Genomic DNA, 27,382 nt, shown 5'->3' on the forward strand with positions numbered 1-27,382 from the left:
TATACTATTTTGACTATGTTTTTGACAAGAGTTTTGTCCAAAAGTTTCAGCTGGAAGTGTGTGCAGTCAGAACTTTGTGGTGTGAGTAAACACAGAGTCCAACCACAAGCTAAGAAAGTTTATTCTACAGTTCCTGTGAGGAAAGAAACAGAACTTCAAGCTATTATAAAACACGAGGCTAAAAGAATAGAGTATCAACAAATGAGAAAGAAAAGGAGAGGGAAGGAGGTGCTTGGTATCTTCTTCTGTTGCAAGGAGACCCTTTTTTATAAAGCAGCTTCTAGGTGTTCTACGTGCAGGGGAAAAACATGAGACCCTGAAACTACATCTCAGACTAGGAAACAGAAATAATCAATACCATATCCTACATTAGCAGGAGTACCTGCTCTTACCACTCCTAAGCACACAGCTTCCCAGCAGACTGCTCTTCACTGACCTACACTGCTTATCCTGCAAGGAAGTGGAAGAGGGAAGGGAATTTCCATTGACAGAGTGACTCATCTAGTGACTCAGACTCTTCACCTACTCCTAGATCCATACAGATCCTAGACATAATGAGAAAGAGGTCAAAGTCCCAATGCATGTTAAGAAACCTCATGGCCCACTATGGAGTCATACCCCCTCACAGGGGTAAATTTCCCTGGGTTGGGTCCCTAATGAGGTAAACCCCAAAGATTTCTTACCTTCTTAAATGCCATGGCCCATGCTCAGCAGTACTCAGCATAACAGGAAACAAGGTCTGCACCAGCTCCTGATTTGTCCCATTGTATCAAAACCACATCTATGGTTTGATGAGTGAGGCAGAACAATTAGTCTCAGCACTTGGAGGCTTATGGGAAGCAGTGATGAAGACATTGTCAGACATTGTCATCCAACCACACTGTTTCTGAACACCACAGGATTTTCCATGTCCAAGCCCTAGCACTGCGGTGGGTTGTCTTGAGGTACATTCAGCTGAAGCAGCAGGTAACAGCTCTAAGGCCACCATTACTGTTGAACAGCAGCAGCTTTTGGAAGAGATGTGGAGCATGTGGAGAATGCGGAGAATGCAAGTTTTCCTCCTTCCTTGGTTTGTGCTATCTTCGCACTGCTCTGCCATCAGAGAGCACCTCTAGGTATTAACTGATCTCTTTCTCCAATGTGATTGCAATAAGTTAAAGGGGTTTCAAATGGAACAGCTTAGGTGTCTCCCAAATATCCATCTTTGCCTGATACATTTTCCTATTTCTGTTAATAACACTTGAATTTTCTTTTTTTTTTTTTTTTTGTCACAGTGGGTATCTCGGGCAGCCCTAACACAGACATGTGCCATAAATCCTTCTCCAGCCACCTTCCATTTCAGGTGCCTCACCAAAATCTGAGCTACCTCAGCTTGACACATTTAACACCCTTTCAGCAAATTCAGTGCAGAACAGGCAATATCTCTACAAGCCAAGTAAGTCATATCCTACCCTTTCACCTCAAAACAGCTCAGTCTGGTTATAAATCATGCTTTATTGGATCAGCTTATGCTTAGGTGCCAGGATTATACCTAACATGTCTGAGATATTATGTCACCTGCACATCCCTATGAGACTTTACATTGAATATCGAAATGGTGTGCTTCTACTAAAAAGGCCTTTCAAACATTTTACCTGCTCTAGAATAGTTATTCCAGACTAGGGCCATATAAGAAAATTCTGAAGTCAGGTATCAATTCTTCTATCACACATCATACACCTGTATGTAGTAGTCTTACCCAAATTTCTATTCACCAACCTTCCTGTAACTGAAAAATTTTCATCCCTCAACATTTTTCATGAATCCTAAAAAGTGATCAATACTTTCACTGTTTTTCAGTGTAATACTTGCAAGAACCCTTGCAGAAAAAGTTAGGTCTGTTTTCAAGATAGGCAATACTTTCATCTTATGGCTGATGGTATTGATCTCTTAGTCCTCAATTAAAACCCTTCATCTTATATTCTCAGGGAATATAACGATCACTGACAAGCTAAGTGTGCAGTTCTGTGGGCCATGTTGAATCACAAAGAAATATTTTTGCAGGTAGATTTTCTAGAACGCTGTATTGTAAAAGACCATTTATTCTCCCTAGGGGGAACCGCCCTAAATTTGCCTGTACCATCAACATGAAATGGCTGCCATAAAGTCCTGCATTTGTACATTGGTGTAAAACTTTTGAGACTATTTTTATCCTAGGTGAGCTTTCAAGTAAGATGCAAGAACAGGCATCTAATCTTGCATCAGGTGTTGCAGTTCACTGATAAACATGCATGAAAAATTTTCTGAGTCTAGTTTAGTTTTCTCTGGTTTTATACTTTACATCCATTCTACACCATTTGTGCCTCAGAACTCAAGGCCATTAGCAATTCCATCTTTCTAAGAAGAGTTATAAAAATGCAGACAATATTAAAACTCCATTTTACCTAGTTCTCCTGATGATACTACTCCATTAAAAACATTACTTTAGTCCAGGCTTAATTGAAAACTATTCTTTTTCTGCATTCTTTCACGTTAATTGTAGGTATTTGAAATAATATTCTTGATTAAATTTAATTCAGCTGTGCCTCTGAAAAAGGAATCTTTCATTTTTCTTTCATTTCATATTCACAACCCAATTTTAGAAGTCCTAAAATAGGATCCTTCAGGAATCAATGGACTGCCACAGGTCAGCTCATTCCAGCTCAAGATAGATGTCCAAGGCAGATGGGATAAACAGCCTTCTGGACACAAACATCTCTTTCAACTATGTGCAACTAGCATGGTTTTTAGACAGATAAAAGAAGGCAAGATTAAACTCACCATAACCTTTGATCAAGATCTATGCACAACACTGACACAGGATCTTTCTAGGTTGCTTGCTTGAACAGTTTGTAGGTCCTTAGTTGTCCTGCATATATTTTACAAAATTATACAATCTCAAAGTCTTCTGTTTGGAATGAAAAGCAAAAATGAAGAAAAAAAAATAGAATGTATACTCGTAATAAAGCTTAATTTGAATACATATCAAAGCAGAACTTCACTGTAGATATGCTTGACCTTAGGGAGGAGCTGCCTATTGATAGTGAGAGGATGATGTAGCCCTGCCTGTGAAGTTAAGGCTGCTCTTTAAATCTTTCTAATTTCAGCCTTTCTACTCATTACTTTTTGTAGTTTTATTGGTATGTACAGAGACAGCCACAGCATACACTTTCTAAGCAGCTGGATGAAAGAAAACGAAAAAGAAGAACACTTGTAAAGAAGTTTTATGCAGGGCAATTGTTGTCAGTAGTTGTGAGAAGGCCCATGAGTCAGGCAGCTCTTGTGTACCATGAGAAGCACCTGCATTTATGCCTGAACTTTTAATAAAGCAAGTAAATCTGAGTCAAATGGGGAGGCATCCTAACATATTTTAAATTCCTGTGTGAGAGACAAATATTTATGGAAGAAACAGACCCCTCTGCCAGAGTGCTTTTAATTTAAGAAGTAAAGTGACTCTAAAAACCTAGGCAAAAGCAGGACTTCAATTTCTGTGAAAGCATGTTTAATTTTAAACATATAACAATGTAAGAATTCAAGAGAAAATAGCAGCTAGTTTAAATATGAATTGTATTAATGAGAAGAGGGCAAGAATCTTGTCTTCTAAGTGGTTATGTCTTTAACCTTCTAACTATAGCATGCATATATCATAGTTCAGTAAAAAAGAATATCAAGCATCCTCTGGATGGAAGATGCTTCAATATTTGGTGAACAGTAGCTGATTAACAGGCAACAGAACTCATATTGTGGAAAAGGGGAAAAAAATCCCAAAAACTGAGCCTGTGTTTTTTCCCATTTACCCTGCTTTAAACCACAAACAATTCTGCTACTGTCAATGAAGTCACTTTATTTTTGTAACAGCATAAGGGCAGAATCAATCAAAAAATGTCCATTAATTACTTTATAACTTCATTCAGCTTTCAAAACAAACAAACAAACGAAAAAAGTATGACTTTAAGAAAACATACACACAACTCCATACTCCAAAGAAAGTTAAAAGTCCATTCCCAAAGACATTCTCAAAAAAAACAACAAAAAAAAACCAAACAAAAACAAAAACACAAAAAACAAAACCAAAAAAACAAACAAACAAACAAACAAAAACCTCCCAAATCATGAAGCTCTGAAGTGCAGCCTCTAAAGTGCCAAAGTGTAGTTTGCCTTTACCCGGTAGCAGTGGGACAGAACTGACGTGCCCTGTGATGGAGCAGGCCCTTCCTGTCCCCCTCTAGGCCCAGCTCTGTGTCAAGAGGATGGGGACCTTGCACAACTCTGGTTTGCTGCAAGGGCTGCCAGAGATGCCCTGTGGGTGTTTTGGATTGCACAAAAGCTTCTGGAAGTTGCAGAGAAGGCTGGAGTGACCAAACTGTGCCTCTCCAGCAAGCAGAGGATAGTTCAGATGGAGTGCTGTATTTCAGAGGACTTCCCAAGGATTTGGAAGAAAATGAGAGAGCAGCTATTGGTCAGCCTAAGAAATGTCAGTAGGAGAACCAGATGGCCAAAAAGCTTCAAAACAAAAAAGAGTATTATTCCTAAAAAGTAGAAAGTAAGAGACTGTTTTTCTGGAAGGATTTTTGCAGGTGAGGTGGGACCTACATGACTGAGAAAGGATTGGATGAAGGTGTGAAGTTTCACCACAATTAGCTCTGCCATGAGAGATTTAGGGGTTTTGGTTGTTTAGTCAGAATTCTGTTCTGCCTCAGTCTTATTTTGTGCCACTCCATTTTTTACAGAACCTATAACTGCATTTGAGATTTGAAATTTGAGATTTTTCTTTCTTTTGTGTATGCTATCAGTAACCTTTGCTCATTTGGGCTTTATTACCACAGATTTTGTAAGAAACTGAAGCACAAGACAGAGGGATTTGCAATGAGAGTAGGATTTTGAATGCAAAAGGTGACTGAATATGGGGCTGACTGAACACTGCTGACACCAACTCCAATAGAACCCTGATTACATACAGCACTGGCTCCCAAACCTTTTGATCCCTGGGATATTAGCTCAGTTGCTTGGAGCACAGTAATAATAACACCAAGGTGTGGATTTGATCTTCACATGGGCCATTCACTTAAGTTCACCTGAGGGTCCTTTCCAACTCAGAACATACAGTGATTCTGATATTACCAGCCTTCAAACTTCCTTGTAGAGCCAGATCTAGCTGATAAATACCATGATCACTGTTATTCCTGAATATCCCTAGCTAGATCACTTACCATCAATTATTTAAATAAAATATTTTCCTAAACCAGTCATACTTCTCATACCAGTCATACTCCCAAATACTGACAGCACACACAGTACAGCTGGACAGCAGCTCTACAGAATCACAGTCTGGGGATTTGCTCTGTAGAAGAATTGTTTGCAGTGACTTTGACCTGACAGGAACTGAAGATGGGTTTGCTATTGGGAATGACATCCCAAAAACATTTTTCTCTGAGCTCAGACAGGGAAACAGATATACACACAAATGAAACACTCACCAGTCTCAGAAGAAGTTGTCTTCACAGAAAGAAGTTTGACTCCTTCTTTATCTGACTGGGCCCTGTTGAAGTCAGAAAACATTTAAGCAGTCAGCACACATGTTGGTCATGTCCAAACAAAACTCTAAGATTTTGGTCCTGAGGAGACAGCATCTACTCCAGTCTAAACTGGCAGGCTTAAAATGGGCTTTGCATGGGGTCAGGTGGTGGAAAATACCATATGCCAACATCTCTGAAAATACCTTTCTCTTAAAATATGTAATAAATTAGGTTCCATTACTCCAGGTTTAATCTAGGACTTCCCAGAAGAGGTACATCTGGAGGAAAAGGGGTAATATTTTTTTCTGCCAGTGCAAACCTTTTAGCCATGTTGAGTTACAAAGCAGGATCACTTCAGAGGTCCAGGGAGTCAGGGCTAGCACGTAAACCAGCAGCCTAAATGTTGCTTTTGGTCATGCAAGCGGCCACTCCCAGGCTCAATGGCCTTTAGTTTGAATCTTCTAATGGATCTTTCTCAGTTTCCCTCTCCTCACACTCCTTAAGCCACTACTATTTCAACTGAGCCTATGCAAATAGTCTAGTGGAAACAAGATGGGACAGAGGAACATGATATAATGGGGAACAAGTGAAATATATATAAATAATCCAGAATAAAAAGGAAACACATTGTAAAGAGAGAAAACATGAGCAAAAGAATGGGGGTGGGAAAAGATGCAGGGGTAGAGGAGAGGGATCAATGGGGCAAAAAGTGAAAAAAAAAAAAAAGAAAAAAAGGCTGGGCCAATGAGTCCTGTGGCACAGCATAATATGTTTATCCATTTCAAAAGGATCAATTGCAAAACACTTGAGAGTCACCACATTTCTATCCATGCTGAAACAGCTGCTTATCTTGCATGCAGGTCTACAATAACTGCAAGTGCAGCACTTTCAACAGGATATTTCTCTTTGGGGTGGCAACTGATTATGATATTTAAACAGAGAAAGATCAAAGAAAACCCTGGGTAAAATCTGCTACATTTACAAGTGCCCTCTGATAGATCTCAAAGCAATGAAAAGGATTCAACCTACTGTTCAGCGCCATTCTCTTGTCTCTCTGGAAGAAGAAAAAAAGTTAATATAATTTTGATTGCTGGAACTCAAACCCCAAACATTTAGACATGGCTATTGCAGTTACTGGCAGAAGGCTCAGTAATTTTGCAGTATTGCATTAAGTTTATAAACAAAATCAACCAGCTTGAATAGTAATTGCTATTTTTCTGGTCATCCATGGGAGTGAACTGATGTTGCTTGTATAGACACTTCTGGAAACCAGGGAGAATGACATTTGACTTGTCCAGGAGCACAACAGAAGCACATTTTCCCCTGCAGCTCCCAAATCCCTGGGTAGCTGGCACAGAGGATGTGAGCATGCAATGGTTCTTAAGCACACAACAACTGAGCTAAAAGATACAGGGTAAGGGGACTGAGGGAACAAGGGTGTTCCTGAGGCTGTACCCCCTGGGGTACAGTCTGGCATGATGTCTGGGAACAGTTTGTCATCCCCATCGATGAGGAACAGGTTTGTCTCCAAAATGAATCATATGCTGAATATATTTTATATTTATGTGCAAATGTGGGCAGATGGAAGGGGCGAGGGGGTTACATCAGAGACATGGAGCCAAGTCCGTGGCACCAAGCACAGGGGAAGTGTACTGGATAGACCTGGGCAAATCCTACAGGAAGCACTACAAATATCTCTTCTATCTTCCAAATGAGTTTGCTAATAGAGTGACTGATGACATTTGTGCATAAGGGAGGCTGGTAATGAAATGTTCTTCATCTCACATCTTTATCTCTCGACTCTGAATATTCCATAATTTCCTAAGTAAGGATTACACCTTCCTCTGTTTATCTGGCTCTGTTTTTCCATGTCATTGGCTAAATTGGTTGTGACACACTGTTTGTCTTGGTTTACAGCTTCAACACCCTGTTGTGATTTTGTATTTCCAAGGCCTGGTGATTTCACAGTTCTGCACAGGTCTCCTAACTCATGCAAGCTCACAGGGACAGAAAAACCACAGTCTGGATCAGATCTGGGTTTTCACTTAATGGAAATTTACACTTACCTGTGGCCTACTTGGGCAACCCTGAAACATTTGGCAAATGGACTTTGATGGAACTATAACCCATTATCTTAAGTATTTAATGGACAGCAGAGAAACAGATACTGTCTTTAGCTGCTTTGTCAAAATTACTATTTCTGAAAATACTGTTTGCTCAGGGATTTTGCTCCATGCACATTTTTACTGTAACTGGAAAATGTTCCTCATGCATAATGTGCCTATGTGTGTGTATGTATGTATCAGATATATCCTAAAAGAAAACGTGGATATTTCTTTACCCTTATCTAGAAGAAAGATAAAATAAATAAAATGATTTTGTTGATTATCTTTGAATTTAGTTTTCACTGTCCATTTCTATCTGATTGATTGTGTTAGCACAGGTGTTTGTTAGCTCTTTGTAGCTGCAAAAGCATGAACAAAAAGCTTTACAGCATTATTTATTCTCCAAAAATCATTTTGGCTCACTCCAGTTTCCCTACTGATTTTGAAAATGAAGTGTTAGTTTCCCACTTCAGGCAAAACACAAAATACAAAAAGTTTTCCCATCAGACTACCACAACAGTGATGGTTAAGGTAATCCAAAAGATATCTTTTAATAATAAAAAGCACATTGATTTCCCCCCCTGCAGAGAAAACAAACCAAATACCTGGAGTTTTCTTCTGACACATTTTGTACAAAGCCACCAGTGAGAAGACAGAGAGGGTAATGACTATCAGGGTGATGACAATTGGCAAGATAACATCTGCAAAAGAGGGGGAACATAATTTTAACTTACATTGCCTCTGTGTATAGGTACTTGCACACACTAAGGTGAGAGGCACCTCCAGCTCCACTTCACCAAACATTACCCATTTCTCTGGAGACGATGACCTACTGCTCCTGTTGTTCTTCCTGCAACCACTGAGCCTCAGGCTTGGATGCTTTGTGGAGGGAAGACAGGCTTGTTCCTTCTCCCACCCTTACTCCTTCCCGGACACTCATGCTGCCCTGTGGAACTGGTTTCACCCATTTTTCAGCAAAAGAGCGAGGTTTCAGCACCTGCTCCACTGGGCTGACCTTAATTTTGATGAAAGCACTCATCATGCAACCCAGTGCTGATGGCCTCCGAAGGTTTTGTGAGAAAGTTGTGTTCTAGAAATATTTTTTTAAAGATGCAATTTTTTTTTCCTTTTTTTTGGAAAAAAAAAAAAGAGCAGTCTGAAATTCAGCAACTGAAGCAATTATTTTGCTTTTAACATTGTGCACCCAGAAAGACACCAAGGAATTACATAATTCAGTAACATTCCCCACAGCACTTAAAATCAGGGATAGAAAATGCAAGATCTCCTTTTAAAATGAGGACATTTCTTTCCTTTTATTATTCCCACCATCTGTCATTTCCTGACAGGTGTTTCCCAGCCAAGAAGCAAAAAAAGGAAAGAATTATGTAATAAGAGAAGCTTTCCCTAGAAAATATATAAGCCCAGCTTCTCCCTTTTATCATTTCTCTGGCAGCAACTGGCCACATTCAAATTCAGCAGGCACTCTCTCGCCTGCTGGCCTAAGCCCTGTATCACGGGGAAGGCTGCATTCAATGGCTCTTGATGCAATTAATATTTAATATTCATATAGATGTGTCCGTGGAACTGACACATCTATATGGAACTAGAGGGAGACAGTTTACAGTGGGAAAACATCAAACATATTTTGCTTAGTCAGTGCTCTGGGTTGGAAACAACAAAGCTGCAGGAACACAATATGCACAATATTAAAATGAAAGATTAAGTACCATGCATCAGGGAAATATCAAGTGCTTAAAGGGTTTGCAGAAGACTGCCTCCTAGACCTTCTCCCCATGACAATATGAATAATATATTCATATCATACATTCACAACAATACATTCATATAATATGTACAACATGTATATGAGCAACTATTTCATATGTTCCCTTGTGTCTTCTCTCACAGGGGATGACTATTTTTTTTTTTCAATTTCACCACTTGGAATCAGTCCTTGGGGATAACTGTGTTGCTCTACAGTGAGAGAGGTGTCAACTTAGTGAGCTCTGTTTCTCTCTGAGAGGAGTTTTATAACCAGCATTTAAATTTGGTTTCTAATAGGGCCTAAGTCTGGTAAGGCTAGAAATAAAACTGCCAGTTTCATTTGTCTACTACTCCAATCACTCATCAAAAGCAAAACTGATCAACTGAAAACTGAAAAGCCAGACAATTAAGTAAGAATACTCACTAGAATAGCTGATATTACTCCCTGTATGAGTCTGGTTTCCAGAACTGCTTTTAGGACTTTCAGAAGTTGGCTCTGCAAAAGAAATAGTGCCTTTCAGGTAAACATGAATTGCCAGAATTCCCCAGACAGCTCCCTCTGAAAAACTGCCCTCACAAAACAACTTCTGTGTCCCCAGTTCTGGAGCTTCACTTGGTGCTTCACGTCTATATTTCTTCTCAATAATACTTGGATAACTTGGCAAGAGGGGTGGAAAAGTTTATCTAGCGTGGCCTAAAGAAACACACACTTTTTATGGGTGCAGATTTCCCTAAGATCCTCTGCTTATCCACTTACAGGTTATGAGCTACAAACTTTTTCACTTTAGGAGGTTATGGTACTGTTCAACATTACAAGAGAATTTTTAACAAGTAAATAAACAAGAAAGAGGGTGAAAATTAGACTTGTCTCCAAGAGAAGACCAAAATATTTCACTGCTAATTAAAAAAAAAAAAAAAATGCTAATAGTAGATGAAGATGACTGAGGTGCAATATTAGTAGATCGCAAGCTTTCTTGAATGTTGTCACAGAGGAATGTGTCTGCTCTCTGCCCCATTTGGAGAGAGCAATGTTGTGAGCCTCTTAGACATTTTTTAGGACTAGGTTTAAAGGAATGCATTTCTACCTTCAGGTGCTAATCTGAATTTGAGTCAGGTATCAACAACGCAAAATATTTATTACCTTGCTGCATACAGCCTATGAAAAAACAATCACTGAACTTCCAGAGAGAAAACTGAAAATGCAAACATTGGCGTTTGCTTTGGTACATTATATAGCACATGGGATTGCATTCCATATTGGATGGAGGCTTGAGCAAACAAGTGCTCACTGCCTCTGAAGGAGCCAACTGGCTGGACAGACATGAGGCAAGGTCAAACAGTTCCATCACCTGGCTAAATATCAGAAGTGGCTCTCAAACAGAGGTGTCCGGGGAAGGTGATCTGTTAAAAAAAGGGTCCTAGCAGAGGTTATATATATAATGAGAACATGGTGGAAACCACTGAGGTTTTGTTGGTCAGGTACCTACTCACAATCCACACCTGTAGGATTGCATGGTTCCTCTTCCTAAGAACAGAAGAGGGCTCAAGTTGTAGGGTGGAAGCTATGAAATTAATTAAGTCATTAACACCAATATCCTATGGCCATTTTGAGGTCTAGAATTTTGTTCTACTAAGACTCTGGAAGACATGTCCCTATTTTTATAGAAACTGTTATGCAGACAGTACTTGTAACTCTAATCCATGAAATTACAGTAACAAATAAGGTTTATTCGTCCCAGTCATGTAGGAATTCTTCCTTGCAAAACTGATTTTAAACTCACGCCCACTATTAAAAAATGTTTTGGTGGTTGTTTTCTTTCTCCCTTCTCCACTCTTCTACCTTCATTTGTCTGGACACAGACAGAAGCCTCCTGGGGAAAATGATCACTTACTAAGTGCTTGTGTGGTGCCTAAACAATACAGTCATAGCTGAGACATTCTGATGCTGTAGTGAAGGAAACAATCATTGTCCAAGCGTTTATCCCTGAAAAATCACTGTTTCTTTAAAGCAGAAGTTCTCTTTCCCTTGGTGCCTGTCTGCTGAGGGGTGATAATGTAAGGTTGGAAACTGAGCCATCACCAAGTGACTAAAATAATTCCTGTGCATTCTTAATTCCATGTGATTGCTTCAGATTTCCCAAGGAAATACTACTGCCTTTTTGTTACCTTATCTGGTGCACTACCAATTGACAGGGCAAGCAGGCAATTATCACAGCAATGAGTTGCCCTGGATACTGACTGGAAATGTCAACAGAAACAAACTGCACTGAAAAACAGGAATGTGTATCCCCACAATTGTGCAAGAGATATGTGCCTCTCCTCAGGAGAAAAACTGAGGACTGAAATCCACTGTGGTTTTTTTTTTTTTTTTTCTTGGTTATATATTAATTGACCAAGATGTGAGTAATGAAGGAAAGAAAAATCCATAGGTTAGCATTTAAACTACTTGTGACCATCAGTAAGAAATATGACAGCTGAAAAGAAACATTACTGAATAAAACAGAGTAAGGAACTAAAACCTTAAGCTCATTTCTCCACTTCTTTCATTAAAGTTTCTCACAAGTCAGCCCCTCCTGTCTAGTTTGTCTGGATCTGGAAGGTATTTTCCAGTTATGGAATAATCTGAGATCAGAATAAAAATGAATTGGAGAAATACATCCATCATGGTAACAGGATGGCCAAGATTTTGCAGGCAGCAGCAGCAAGAACTTCAGGGACCAGTACAGAAGAGACTGTTTCCTGATAAAACCAGAGAAAGGAAAATAGGACAATACAGGTTCATTAGCACAGGAAACTGGCCTTAATCTGGCATTTGCTGCTTCTCACTACAGGACGAGGAATGAGAGCCACTGACAAGAACAAGCTCCTTGGTAAACAGTCTATTTATAACAGCTTCCCGTTGCATCATGTAATATACTAGGCCTGATTTTTTCTGTGGTCCCACCCTGTTTTCTTTTCCAGCATCTGCCAGTCCAACATGGTATTCAGCTGAATTCAGCAAATTACTCAATACTCTTCCTCTGCTCTGTACTGTGTTTCAGGTACATTATTCCCTTAGATCCTTCTTGCTCCCTGAACATTTCCTTTCCTCAAGCTGTCCTTCTCCCACCCCACACCAGCCTTTTTCATCAGTGCATATAGAGCAACCTCTTCTATTGCCCTTACTTGTTGAATTTGTTGGAGAGATCATGGGAAGGCCTGCAATAAAACAGAAAGAATAGGTTTGTTAGTATCTGTTTTAGATGTCCAGAGTCTTCACATCGTGGAAACTGGCAGATTTTAGGAACGTGCTCAGTAAAACCCACAACAAATGCTGCCCCAGAAGTTACATGCTAACACTGTTCCCAAGCCCAGAAAGTCTGAATTGTAAAAGTCTCCAGCCATCCCTTATAGATGGGAGCAGAATCCAAAGTCTATGCTAGATTGTTATTCTGCTCAAGAGAAGAAAATCCTGAATTAATTGATACATTCCTTAAAAACTCCTCCTTCCAAAATCAAAAAAGTGCCTGGGAGTGAATAGCTGACATTTAACTGACAAGTAAGTATTTTAATAAAAGAAACTAATTGAGACACACCTTGAAGAGTCACAGAAACCTTTAAAAAGAATTCTTTGTTTATTATCTCGGTGCTTTTGGCTAGCAGACTGCCAAGCAGCAGAAGCAAGAGGTATTGTTAATGAGGAAGAAATTGACCTTACAGAGCACTGGGCACAATGCTTACTGGCTCTACTGTCAGCTTCCCCCAGCTACTTCAAAGTTTTTGGTGCACATTTTTTTTTTTTTTGGTTGTTAGCATGCTGCTGTTCCTGCATGTCTAGACTGTAGCAGGCTTGGAAATTAGAGTGGCTGTGTCTTCTGTGTCCCAGCTGTGCCAGGGTAGGGGATCATAGAGGCAACATCATGAAGGCAGCTGTAACTCCAGGCAGGCATTAAGCCTGTCCCCTGACTGCCCAGGCTGCAGTGCTCCTCTAAACCAGTTTCCCTAGGGAGCACAAATCCACCCTTATACTCTCACTACACCTTCTGTGCTGTGCATAAAGACAGCTCCTACCAGCAGAGCTGCAACACACATTGTTCTATTGCTGTGAACATACTCTTTGAAAACCAAAATGCTGCTCTTGTTTTTCCTTCTCTCGACACACAATTAAAACCATGCAACACTTCAGCCACTGGGGTACAAATAACCGCTTTTGCTAATGGTACATGTCACTAAACTAAAACTGCATTTTAATCACAAATGTTCATGAAAAGTATGTTTAGGTTGAAAAGCTAAGTACTTAAAAGTCAACAGTAAGAGCTCTTCTTGAACATATTAAATATTTGTAATGCTAAGTGTCCTGAATATATACAGTTACCTCACCCTGGCTTCCTAGAATGCAGAGGAGACCGTTTTCCTAAGCTTTTTTTCGTCTCATCAATGCATCTGCAAACACCAATATCACTGTACTCTAAAAGGATCTCTGTGATTAATCATTAGGCAATGTTTATAGCATATTTGGGCAACATTACCAACAAAACCAAGCAAAAGCCTTCAGGAAGTTAATAAATCACTTGTCAAAGGAACAACACACAGTACACAATGCAGGAGGACACATACCTGGCATTAAGGAAACATCCAAATATGATATGATTGCTTATTACCAGAATACTGCCTTTCCTTCAGCCTATAAGGTGTGGGATGCCATGATAAAAACACCATGTGATCACACAGCATGTGGGCAAACTAGCAAACTGTAAGGCCCTGTGTGTGCACATTCTCGAAGAAAGGCAGAAGATTTTGCCAAGTCTTACAAACAGGTCACTTCTCTATGAAGTCACTTTGAACCTTATCTCTCAAGTCTGTGGAACTTTTCTTTGAAAGAGCTCCAACATTATAACATAATTCAACATTTTGCCTTACATTCACTCTTACAAAAAAGATGAAGCATCTTGGCTCAAATTAAAACAAATAAATACATCGAAAAAGCATATTAAGCCCAAGACTAATACCCAAGTTCACCTCAAAGAGTTAACAGCTGTTTGAACCTGAATGCAGGTGACATAAGCACAGGTGACATAAGCCTCTTCAAACAGGAAGGGCTGGAGGACATGTGCTTCAGTACTCACTGGCACAACCAAAAGCCATATAGCTGTCCTGGCCAGATCTTGCCTCATCAATAAACCTAGACAACAGAAATTATCCCAGGGGGGAAACATGACAGCAGCCACCTGCCCTCTCTTTTTAGGCCTCTGTTATTTTTTAACCACTGCACACACCTACACACAATAATACTACCAGCATCTTTCTGGAAGGTATCTCACTCAGGTTTTGCTAGAGCATGAAAAATTAAATTGGAAAAATCTCATGCCTTCCTCTCTCTCCCTGTCTCCAGTATACAAGCAAGGCACTGGTTCACCCTCTGTTCAGAGATCGCTCAGTCCTGCCATGCAAACAAAGCTGTGCTTGTCCGAGTGATTCAGCAGGTGCTTTCAGTTTGCATTTTCTAAATAACCATCCAGTGCCCTTTTTGGCTGGGCTCACATGCTGCTGTTCTCCAGAAAGAGAAGGACAGAAGGAAAAGCAGTATTTCACTTGGTAACAGTTACTGTAGTTGCTCTAGCTGCCTATACAGAGCTTGCTACCTCCTCTGGGGCTGCTAGCAAGATGCTCTGCATAAATAATCTGGGAAGATTTCCAGATTCATAATGAAAAGTGAGGTGTGCAACACTGGCTGTGCTGGGTTCCTCCTTGTGCAGTAAGAAGGACAAGGATAAAAAATGTGGCACATGACCATGGTTTGATTTGAAATTACCTGTCTGAGTCAGTTCAGCATTGGTGAGAAGCTCGACAGATGGAGGAAGAGACCAATAACTAAACTCTCCCCACTCTGTTCTCCAACAGCCGCTATCTAAGCAGCCTGGATACCCTGCAGTTTGCTACTTCTGTTTTTGGGAGTGCAGCCACATCCAACTGTGTTCACTGGCAAAACAAATGAATACATTTGGCTGATTACTCAGAGGGGATACACCACAATATAAATCAAGGCAAAATTAAAATCTTGAAAAAGCCTTTCTTGCCTTGACCACACCATAGATCTGTAATAGTGTTAACTGAGGCTTTGCTATGTTCTCCATCTCCCAGAAACTTCTGGCTTTGTGTCTCTCTCTTTGTGAAGGAGCTCAAGATACAGTGGGTAATTTTTACTCAATATCACTATCCAGAGTTCCTGCAGTTTGTGTACAGAAAGAGTCAAACCCTACTAGTCTTACTCATAAAATTTTTCTTAGGGAGATGCCTCCTATGAATCAAGTGAGTAGGATTTATAATTGGAGGAGTGCAATAAAGATATCAATAGATGAAGCAGGTTGATTCATCTGACAGTTTATTATAATAGATCATTTAATCTTACCACCCTGCTGGGTGAACTTAAGCTTGTACTGCTTTATGGATTTTTTTCGTTGTTTAGATCACAGAATAAAAAGCCACAATACTTGCAGTTTCTCAGATGTATTTAGACTCCAATCTCCAATTTTTCATTAATTAAACAAAAGGAGAAAATTAAATATTAGCAAGCAATCCTCTGTGGAGGTGGAGTAGGAGGTATATTCTGCATGACAGCCAAAGTTAAAGAAGTGCATGTGTCAATGGCAGGCATACAGGTGGCTCTCTTTGCTAAAAACAGTCCTTATTGCCTCCTCTAGCCTGGGTGAGCACTACACAGCACCTCCTCTGTGGCTGGTGCTTTTAATCTCCTTTAATACAGCAATACTGTTCTCTGATGTTCCTACATGTTCTTTCCCAGGCTCCCCCACTCATCTCAGTTGCTCTCCAGCTCTCTGTAGCACTCCTCCCACACCCTGATCTTTTGATATAGCTGATTGGAAATTTCTCTGCAAAATGTGCTTTCTTCTTTTTCTGCATCAAGAAAGGAAACTTTAACCAAAATGGCTTTTTTTTTTTTTTTTTTTTTTTTTTTTTTGGAAAAGGTTTAGTTTTGAAACTAAGCATATTTAGCTAGCTGGATTATTTTGGTTGGGCATACCAAACAGAAATGTTCTGGTTTGGATCCATTTCACATTGATGTGTCTTCCCCTGAGCTCCCACACAGAAGACGTGGCTCAGATACCTCCAACTTGCAAGCTATTCTATCCCCCACGGGCTGCAGCCTTGGCACACACCAGTCCTTGCTGTGGTGAACAAAAGGCACCCAGTCCCTGAATGTAAAATTCTGGAGACCTAGAAATAAATAATCTAATGGCAGTGAGAGAGGTGGCATTTCCTCTGGATTCAGCACAGGATGAAACAACAGGCTTCACACTTTCCTTAAAGTTATTAGGGTGCAGCATATGGCTTTCCCTAGGCCTGAGCACAGAGAAGAAATCTGTTTAGAAGGAACCAAGACATTTTTCTTTAAACTTTTAACACATATAAAGAATAAGGGAGCAAGGGTGGTCTAACCATTTGGGATAAGCTACCTAACACATCAGGGTGAGAAAGGGGATTTCCTTCAAGAAAGAAGCCTTCAAGAATATACAACCTTCAAGAAAGAAGCCAGGGGCTGGTGCTGTGAGGAGACAGAAAAGGTGATAGTGTGGAAATCCTGGTGCAGGCAGAAGTGATTTTGAAAAGGCAGTTTTATGGGAACTTGGAGCACTGGCTATGCCAGTGCTACCTAGACTGACTGCCCTGGGTAGATGGGTTCTTTCTGTCTCAGCCAGGCAATTATAGTTCTGGCATCTTGGGTAGTCTCTGAGCTCAAGAAGATTTATTGATTTTACAGCAGAGTAAGCTGAGTAAGATGATGGCTTTTGCAAACAGACCCCAGGAATGTTGTAAAACTTTCTTGACAAATTTTAAGTGTAAAATGTAATTGTACACACAGCATAATAGGTAATTCAATACACATGATGCATAGTCAAATATGCATTACAATTTAATATTAACCTGGAGAATTTACCTGAGTGAGAGACCTTTTAATTAAAAATGTTGTAATTTACTGTTTTATTGCAGTATAGCAATGGTGAAGTTTCCGTACTATGCCTGTGTTTGCCAAAAGACATGAAACCTAACAGAAAAGTCAAGTAACCACAGGTTACAGTATATGCATTATGGGGAATGGGCTTTTTGAAATAATTTCAAAGACTTTTCTCTGAATCAGTGGCCTTGGGTTGACTTTAACTTCCTTAAAATGCTTACAATCTTTTTGCATGCTTCTAAGCATTTCAGTGCGCAGTGAGCATATTGCTCTGCTTTTACATCCAATCCTATCCTTTATGAGAAAAAATCACAGCACACACATGTGCTTATCTCCCACACAAACACAATCCAGAGTTTGCACAAAGAGTCTTGTATCCCTTGGGGGATGTTAAGCATAACTATTAATAATAGGGATATGCAAACAAAGAGTATGTCCTTGTTGGATTTACACGCATGTAGCTAAGAGTAAGTACTAAATGAAGTGAAGGCCCAAGAGAACTTAAGCAAACCTGAATAAGTGGCTCTTCAAAACCTAGGAAAGTTAAGCCAGCTAGAAGTATAATAAATGATCATTCATATGACCTGGCATCTGCATTCCCCACAGTGTTTCTTAGTGAATACACACACCAAAACACACCCAAAAAACCAGTAAGACCAGACTTGAGTTGGGAAGAATTGATACATTTTTGACCTTGCATGCGACCATGTCGTACGTTAAACAACATCATTTAATTGGTAATATGCATTAAATTTCTCTCCTGATTTTTTAACAACTGCAGAAGTTACAGCTGTTTTCTTCTTTGTCTTCTCTGCCTTGCAGTCAGTGAATTTATCTTGATGACCTCCTCTGACAGTCAATGCTACACAATGACCTCACATAGCATACTTGAAGATTACTATTATCACTTGTAATTTCTATCCTCCTGTAATGACATCACGTATCCCAACTGAATGTCTGGAAGTTCACCCATCAACCCATCACTCAACACAACTTCAGGCCTAGGTGACATGGACACAGTGTACCCGGCATGAATAAGGACATGTGGTCCTTATTTCATTACAAGGCACAGCAAATGAAGAAAACACTCAAAATTATTTGCATCCTTTTAACTGCTTGTGTAGAGAAAGAAAGTGCATGTTTTCAAGACTTACCTGAGGTTCCAGAAGCAGAAGTGTTTCTTTTTGGAGACACCGTAGAAGGAAAAGACTGTCCTGTAGTAGATGCAGCATCCAAACTCTCGTTTTGTGCCAATTGTGCTCCACTTGCTTGCGTAGCTGGAAATGAGAGAGATGTTCAGGTAAGAGGCACCTGCACAATCGTTGTCTCAGATGCTGGACCATCCCTCAGACAAATGCTCTGGCGATCATAGAAAAGACTTAATGTAAGAAAGCACTACATGTCCCGGTAACTGCCTCTCAAGGAACAAACCATCCCTATGGAATTGTTACTACTGGAATAGCTGAGGCACCTTCAAAGTGCATTGTAGCAAGAGAAACAGCCTCACACCTTTGCCAGAAGACAACCCAGAGCTCTGAATTGGGACCCTAGAATAGTTAGACAGTGTTGCATGAAGAGCAACATGAACAGGAGAGAGAAGCTCAACTCGCTGCCCTCTATATTTCCCTTCATTTTAAAATCAATCAATCAAGCTTCAGTTACAACTGTCACATAATGTGACTCTGTATCAAATTTAGGGATTGCAATTAAGCAAAGAATTAATGATTTCATTCTGTGCCGTTAAGCCCGAGGAAATAACAAATCCCTGAGTATTAATGTATGAAAAATAAATTGTCTTATTTCTCCTCTCACTCAGTCAACAGGAGATCAAGGCTATTGTGTCACAAGATTTGCAGCCTAAGGTGAGGCCAAGACAATGGTGCAGGACATGACATGAGCCCATGGAACTGAAGGTCACTGAATGACCAGAAATAATTGAAGATATTCCAGCACTGCCCATAATTCCTATGTCTGTACTCAAACCTCAGAATAACAACAGGCAAGAGAGTGCCTACTGAATAAAACATAGAGGTGCCCAAGAGTAACCTTCTACTTCCTGTCTGATATAAATCAGAGAAGCTACTGAGCTGTAAACGGTTTTCAGTGCTTCTTCATATGAATTTTAAACACTGTAACTAAAACAACTTTAAGACATGTTTCAGTCAGCGAGCAACATCACACACATGCAATATATAAATCTTGAGGAATGCTTCATCACACACTTTATCTAGAAACTGATTACCTGTTTGGTCCCTCAAAGAACTCAAAGCTCCTTATTCTACAGCTATACACCTTTAATTTGGCCTTTCCCTTCTCCTCTTGTTCAGCATTAAAAAGGCAAGCTTCAAAAATCAACACGCTAAGAAAGAGTGAGCTGAAGCCACTGGAGTCAGGGGATTCATATAATTTTGGAAACTGAGAGAAGCTGGGCAGCCAGGGATGTTGTCTTTCAAGGTTGAGGCATGAAAATTATGCAAAGCAACTTAAGTGCCTAAAACTTTCACTGGGATTCTAGTGAGGAGAAGCAGAATTTCATGTCCACTTCGTTCAGGAAATTCAGCATTGTACCCCTTCAATACACAGGTCAAACTTGTAGTGGAGAGGAGCGTAAAAAGCCCCTCTACCTCATTTTATATTATGGTATAATGCAAGGATCAGATAATGTTAACAATTTTCACATTCTCTTCATGGAAGCTTTGAATCAATCTTTAGAAGCAAAGTTTTTCCACATTTGATTCTTATTGTCTTGGCTTCAGACTTAAATTTTATATGTTGAATTTTATTCTGAGATCAATTTTTAAAAATGGAAAAAAACCCCAAACTGAGGTACCTCCCTCTCCCTATAAGATACACAGGCTTGTAGCAGTAATAGCAACCATCTTGTGGCTCCCTTGTCATAGGTTAGAAAAGGATTGCAAGGGAAAATCAAAAGTAAGTCAGAATAACAGTGCAGAGACACTCAAGCAAATACGCTTTGTGAACACTGCAAAACAATCAGGTGTGTGGGAGAGAGGAGGAGGGAGGCAGCCAGTTACCCTGTAACCCCACAGAGGGCTGTTTTCCCATGGGGATCACTCCTTCCACGCATCCTATCAGTCCTGGCAGCAACCCAGCCTCGGGTGCTCCTCTTGTGTTTGGGAGCTGTGAGAACAGATTGTTCTCAGGAACATGGGCTCTGCGCTGGATATGCCTTGGCAGGGGATCAGGAGAGGAGGGATGACAGCATTTCCATTTTTTTTTAATTTTCATTTTTTTTACTTAGCCTGGGTGAGATTCTCCCAGTGACCCAGGTAGCACCAGGTATGACTTACACCTTTACCTAGGGCTTGGCATAAAGCTTGTTGCATTTCTTTTGCCAGACTGCAGAACAGGCTCAGTGCTCCCTGTGTCAAGGGGTAAAATAGATGTACTACAGGGCAAAAATCCGTGTGCCAGTTTTCACCACTTACAAGATGGAAAACACAACCTGGCAGGTAAGGCTCCCTTAATTCCACTGCAAGATTAAATCCTAGCAATCCAATTCTCTGCTGACTTGTGGCTTTGAAGCAGCTTTTAAGCAGCATCCAAGCCTCATGCCTAATGCAGAGCACAGGCTCTACCACCAATACATTTAGCAGAAGAGACAGCTTCTGCACCAAAAGCCTATGGGAACAGGAGCATCCATACCCAGCCCCTGCTCATGTACTCAACAAAGATGTGCCTTTTCGCTAAATCCCGTAACTCATACCCATGCGAGCTTTAATTCGGTCTCGGCGGCAGGAGACAGCGCAAGCCCTCGCTGCGGTGCCCGTGCTCCGCGCGGGGACAGGCGGGGGACTCTGCGCGGGCGCGGTGACTCAGTCCTGCCATCCCCGCTGACACATCTCTGCAGTAATTCATCACGCCTCGCCTCCGCCAGCTGCAGCACCGATCCCTGCCTGCTGCCAGGGGGAGGCCTGGCCTTGCAGAAAAGCAGCACGGCGGAGAAGGGCGGCTGCCGCTGCAGCTGCAAAGGCGCTCGCATCATCGGTTCATGGGTTTGTTGTTAACAGCTGATTACGAATAAAAGTGGTAAAGCAGTACAGTGTAAAATAGCTGTCCAAATGGGGATGATGGCTGCGGCAGCAGAACTCTCTGGTGGCGATGCAGCTCTCCCTGCTGATATTTTGATAAGATAAATGGCAGTGTGTTAACACGTATTTGGCAAATGGATAATCAACAACAGGGAACCTGAAACTGCCTTGCAAAGCTGTCTGAGCTTCAGGAATTTCCTTATTGACTAAGTAAGGCTTTGAAAATCCTTCATTTTCTTTAACCAGCTGAAATTTGACACATATCTGCACTTGATCTTAGCATGGTTTTCAGCTTAACCTATGTATAACATGCATACCTTTTGGCATTTCCCAACAGTACTTTGAATTTTCTTTACAGTAAGCTGCTACCTAATTAGTTTTGACATTGTAAGATGTTTCAAGTAACCCACAAATACCCGGCATATACTCTGTGCTCTGCAAAGAATATAGACATCTCCATGTGTGGGAAACCTTCCTTGACCAATAAATCAGTCAAGGAAACACTTTGAAGGGGCAAAACGAACTCCACCCAAACCACGTTAAAAAACCAGCACAAAAGCTTTTTAAAATGGAAGACTAAAGCTTTTCCTCTGAGCTTGTATTTTTAGCATTAACACACATACAGGTCTTGCCCCCATGATCAGTAGCCTGAAAAGCCATTTGCATGAATGAGCGCACAAAAGCTTTGGAAAATCCCATTGTAGCAATCCCAATGACATTTTTGCCCATTCAGAGGAATGAAAATCGGCTAGGGAGGAAACCAGACTCAGTTTTAATGTTTACATCCATAGTTGATTGCAAATGCTGTCTGCGGCTTTATATTTTCTGGTAAGCAAAATTCCAAAGTATTTCAAAATATATATTTTAAAACTTCTCTCTGCATAAAATGTCTCGGCAGCCATTGTTTACCTATAGCATGTGCTAACAAACTGAGGAAAATTGAGCAATACCTGTTACAAGAATGCTTTTCTGGTAGTGTTCCTGAGGTAAAACTTACTTTTAAATTACCAGTAGCTTGATTTAAAAAAAAAAATCCTCCACTGTTTCCCTTTGTCACTTTTTAATATACCACTGCACCATAATGTATCATCATCCAGGAGAGTGGCATAACTCAGAAGCACAACAGTCAAAAATCCACTCTTCTTTGTCTGAATACTGATCTTACTGATGCTTGCTCCATATTCAAGGGAGGAAGAACAGAATTTTTGTGGCATTTCATTTCTTATTCTCTTTGATAACTTCAAGTGTCCCAGGATATGAAATCCTGATTGCAGATGCAATTTTCTGTGGTGTGACACCATACAAATTCTTGTTTTAAGGACCTGAACTGCACAAGTGAGGTCACTGACTAAATGTGAACTCTTGCATTTGAGAATTGCATATTGATAAATAAGAAAGCTAAGGAGACCAGTCTGATGTTGGCTTCTAATACAATAAACAGGGCAGGAAGGCAAGCAGGAGAGATTGTTATCTGTGGCCTGCAAAGGAAAAGAACACTGAAGTCTTGAAAAAAAATAAAGGACAAAGATCTTTGCATGATTTCAGTGTATGGAGCACTGGGGGCTTTTCCTGAATCTATAATAAAAGGTGACAGCAGCCACAGAAATTGCAGCAGTGACAGGGAGCCCCGTCAAATCTCAGTTGTGTAAATGCAATCCTTTGCTGGAGCTTTTAGCAGAGATTGAAGCAGAGAAAGGGATTACTTCCATTACAAAATGACAAAGGTGCCTGCTTTTTATTAAAAATCAGGTATAGTAAAAGTAAATTTTGAAGTGTCATAAAGGCACCACCAACTTCTGCCTCACACAACCAGTGCAAAAATGGGGAGAAATGAGTGCTAATGAAAAAGAGACAGTGGCCAGCTTTCCCCTCCTGTCCATTCTGAGGGCAGGAGTGATGCTGTGCCTGCACTGCCTTCAGGGAGTGCAGCTCTCGCAGCCCGGTGCTGCTGCTGGGGTGCGGCCGGGGCTGCGAGGGTGCAGGGAGTGAAGCCAGGGCCACCCTGCTGTGCCCGTGCTGGGGTGGGAGCACAGGGATGGCTGAAGCCAGCAGCTGGATGGTGGCCAAGGGATCTGAGGGTTTTCTACAAGGCTTGTCACACACGCAGAACCCCGTGCCACGCCCTGTCCCAACACCAACACCTTGTGCCCCATCCCACTCCTTTCTGTTGAAGCCAAGGCTATGATTTTCTTGAAATGTAGACCAGAATTTTATCTTTAAAAACCCACTAAAATTGGTTTTCACATACAGATATTCCCAAGTACTACTTCTGCATTAAAAGATGACACAATTTTTTTAATACAGGGCATTTCCAATGTCCTGGACATGCTGTGCCAGTTTTCTTTCTTACGAAGGGGATTGAGAGGCAGAAAAGCCCTGTTTTTAGGTTAATTTATCAAGCATTTTTTTACCACAAGTTTGAGGGGGGAGGAGGGCTTAGCTAAAATGAGGAGTTTTAAAACCAAACCACAACACAGTCAGCTAGGGACTGAACTCTAACTGGTGGGAAGAGAATGCAAGAGCAATGGAAAGGAAGCAAAAAGCTTCCTGCCCTGGCCCATCACACCTCCAGCAGCAGTTTTTCAGTGCAGAGCTGTGGCTGGAGCTAAGCTGCACTGGCAGGCATGCCTTTCCTCATTAGCTTTCCTTCTCCTGCCGGGAGCTCTACCTGTCACCGAGGTTTAGTTCCAGGTGGCTGTGCCGCTCTGGTAGCCACAAGCCAGGAACTTCTGCCAAATTGAGAGGAGCAGGAATTACATCCATAATGCAACCTGCCCTGCTGTGGGCTTCTGACAGGCCTGCAGTGCCACAATTGCAAGTTTTAAGAGATTTTTTGGGGCCTTTGGTATCTCTTCGAGCAGCTTGTGTATTGGCCAGGCTGTGTGTATTCTGTGACTCATTGACAGTGGCATTTAAAAGCGAAGCCAAAACCTCAAAGATTTTGGGCTGACAATCAGACCACTCCTTACACAACACACAGCGGGAAAGCTGCATCAGTAGAAAATGAAACCATGAAGTGAAAGGGGAATAGTTCTCCAGGAAGCTTGGCAGGCTTGGGTCCATGAGGGGTGGCTTTAAAGGAAAATTTGCACAAAAAAAGCATGCAGACTGCTTCACAGGAGTACCTTTTCAGAAAAATAAGCCAAGGGAAGAGAAGTCACATTCTAATAATTTGTAACAGTTCAGTATGCTGTAAGCATCAATTCTGAGTACATTGGTTTATCGTTGACGGCTGAGGTAAATATCTGGAGTACTTAAAATTTTTAGTCAATTAAAAATAAAAAATGGTGTGTTCCAAAGCTCTGGTTCATTAGAAGACTGGAGCAAACATTTACAGTGCATATCATAGACAAGTGAGACTGAATTTCCTTTTAAGTTTACTGAATTCCTTTGGGATGTTATTATATTATTTAAAATTAACCCAAACTTGCTGGATATGTGAGTTTGATTTTTTGTTGGGTTGGGGTTTTGTGGGGTTTTTTGTTTGTTTGTTTGTTTGGGTTTTTTCATTGTTATTATTTTTTTCTAAAACCCAATCTGATATTCCAGGCCAGCACAGGTTATTCTGAAAATTTATGGGAAATACAAGTATCTCCTTAGATTGATGCAGAGTAATTAGTACCACCTCTCCTTCAGTACTATGGCTCGCATAGTAACATAATAAGCATAGTGTTGTAACACATATAAAAATAAGAAACAAAGGGGTGTTGTTCTGATACCATTCTGATCACATAAAATAGTTTATTTTTTATTTCATACTTATTGAAAAAAAAAAAAAAAAACCAAACAAAGAAGAAAGTAAAAAAGTAAATCCCCTCCAAATACATCTCTCCCAGTTACTGGGAAATGAACATCCTGTGTAATGCCTTCAGATCACCTCCATTACAAATTAAAGTTAAAATATATTCTTTGTGGAGGATTCCAGGGCAAGCTTCATTTAAGATATATAATATGTAGGAGGAATAGCTATGCTTCCCTAAACCACCAAACTACTCTTTTTGACCTCCTTTTACTGTTTTGCAGAGTTTTACAGAAATGTAGCACAGAATCACTCAGAAATGGCTCAATGAAATCATCACTTACTGTTTGTGGTGCTGAGACTTGTATTTGCTGCTGAAGTCACTGCTGGTGGTTTTTCTGTTGTACCTTGTGTTGTTTGTGATGTAGCATTAAGTGACGAAGGCGTGGGGCCTAACACAGGAAAGGCATTCAATTTATTTCCTTGATTTTGTAAACACTCATAAATCACACCTACTGCCCTGTTTGCAGACTAATTTTAAATTATCAAAAGGATATTTAATTGAAATTCAAGATCAACAGGGGCAGGGCCCACTGACTGCAGGGAAAGCTGCTCCCTGTCCCATAGGTGGGTCATCCCACTGCAGACAAGCCTGTGACAATGCACTTGGAAGGGATAGCTTGGAGCTTCTTTTAAGCCTGACCAGAAGGGAGCTGCTGCACACACCTGTAAGGTTGCACCAAAGAGTACACTCCCTGTAAAACAAATTCTCAAACCAAGAGGCACTGCTGCCTAATTTCCTCAATGACCACTAGAACAGCATCAATTAACTTGGAGATTTTCACTTACTGCTTGTGATGGTTTCATTTGTAGCTCCAACTGCAGTTGTTGTTAGCACTGGCGCTGCCAATGTTGTTGTTGTTGTTGTTTGTGATGTTGTTGTAGTCTCAGGTTCCACTAGTGCAAGAAAGGCATTCACATCATTATGGATTTATTTTATCATGCCTAAATAAACATCACATTGCTCTAGCTGTGTTCTCTTACCAAGGCAGTGAATTTCTGTTTAGAGGCTGGCCCTCACAGAGCTTTATTACCCACAGATTTTGAAAGAGGATTCAAAGTACATATGGCTGGTTTCAGAGGGGAGGTTTGGCCTGTGAACAACCTGCAATTGCCTACTGAAAGGTAGCAATTGTACCTTCCAGCCAGCCCCTAGAAGAGAGGCACAGGATCTTTGGGGGCTATACAGAGGTGGCTTGACTTCCAAGGGAAGAAGCGAGGGGAACAGAGCCTGGTGTGGATGGAGGGGTTCAGTGTGCTGCTGGACTACCCCTCTGAGCAGCACTTTGCTGCCTACCTGTTTAGCAGGAGGAGGGATGTAAAATCTCCATAAAGTGTGAGTGACACACAGGAACACAGCTTATAGATTATAGGTAAAGAGCTGAAGGGGAACAAACTCCACTAGTCTTTGGGCAATTTTTCCCTGTGCTTGCCCACCTTGAGACACATTTGAGTCTTCTTCATTGACCAGCTTTCCTAGACCTTCTTCCTCTGCACTCAGACTTCTGGGGGAAAAGGAGCACCCAGCAGGCCCTCCTCTTTGGAGTACCGTAAAGCTTAGGACCTTGTGGACGATATGAATAGTATTCTCTAGTAAATGATATTCCTTGGGGTGAACTCAGTGCCCCTTTTAAAGTAACTCCTAGTTCTGTCCTCAAGAGGAGTGAGACTTGGAGGCTGAAGGGAAGGGAAAGGGCTCCTGCAGGCAGCAGGGATCCCTTCCCAGCCTCTGCTGGTATGAAGAGATGTCTCTAAAGCAATAGCAAGGTTTAAATCACTTTGTCTTGCCATGCATGGATGGTCTACTGCAGGTTCCAAGTACCCCCAGCATTTGCTCAAAGGAATGAACTTACCAAATTACAACCAGGGAATCTGGACTAAAAAACCCCATAACCAATCAGTTTAAGAGTCCAGCTTTCAATTCTGTGATCTAATGTAAACAGGAAGTGCTACTGTCAGCTACAGAAGCTCAACTAAACACCTGACTACTACCTCTGCCTATATATATTACCTCTCTTAGCATTTTTAATGGATAACATACATGGAAGAATAGGAATAAATCATTGCACCCCATGTAATTTTCACTCATATGACTTAAGTACTTCTAAATGCAATGTTCACACTGGAACTTTTGAAATATAACTTACACTTTCTTTCTCTGCTCTCAGTTTCCT

At 40.8% G+C, this 27,382-nt stretch overlaps 1 protein-coding gene across 1 annotated transcript in view; it reads right to left on the minus strand.

The window, feature by feature from the left end:
• EMCN (endomucin) overlaps positions 1-27,382 on the minus strand; it is a 53,303-nt gene that overhangs the window by 8,614 nt on the left and 17,307 nt on the right. Inside the window, exons 3-10 of the mRNA XM_053940663.1 lie at positions 25,998-26,105; positions 25,493-25,600; positions 18,512-18,634; positions 12,569-12,601; positions 9,828-9,899; positions 8,245-8,340; positions 6,564-6,588; positions 5,496-5,557 (exon numbers count right to left, since the gene is read on the minus strand). Coding sequence (XP_053796638.1) covers positions 5,496-5,557; positions 6,564-6,588; positions 8,245-8,340; positions 9,828-9,899; positions 12,569-12,601; positions 18,512-18,634; positions 25,493-25,600; positions 25,998-26,105 — 627 coding nt within the window. The remainder of the gene's footprint in view (positions 1-5,495; positions 5,558-6,563; positions 6,589-8,244; positions 8,341-9,827; positions 9,900-12,568; positions 12,602-18,511; positions 18,635-25,492; positions 25,601-25,997; positions 26,106-27,382) is intronic.

Source organism: Vidua chalybeata, chromosome 4 (genome assembly GCF_026979565.1).
Source record: "Vidua chalybeata isolate OUT-0048 chromosome 4, bVidCha1 merged haplotype, whole genome shotgun sequence".
Classification (NCBI taxonomy): domain Eukaryota; kingdom Metazoa; phylum Chordata; class Aves; order Passeriformes; family Viduidae; genus Vidua; species Vidua chalybeata.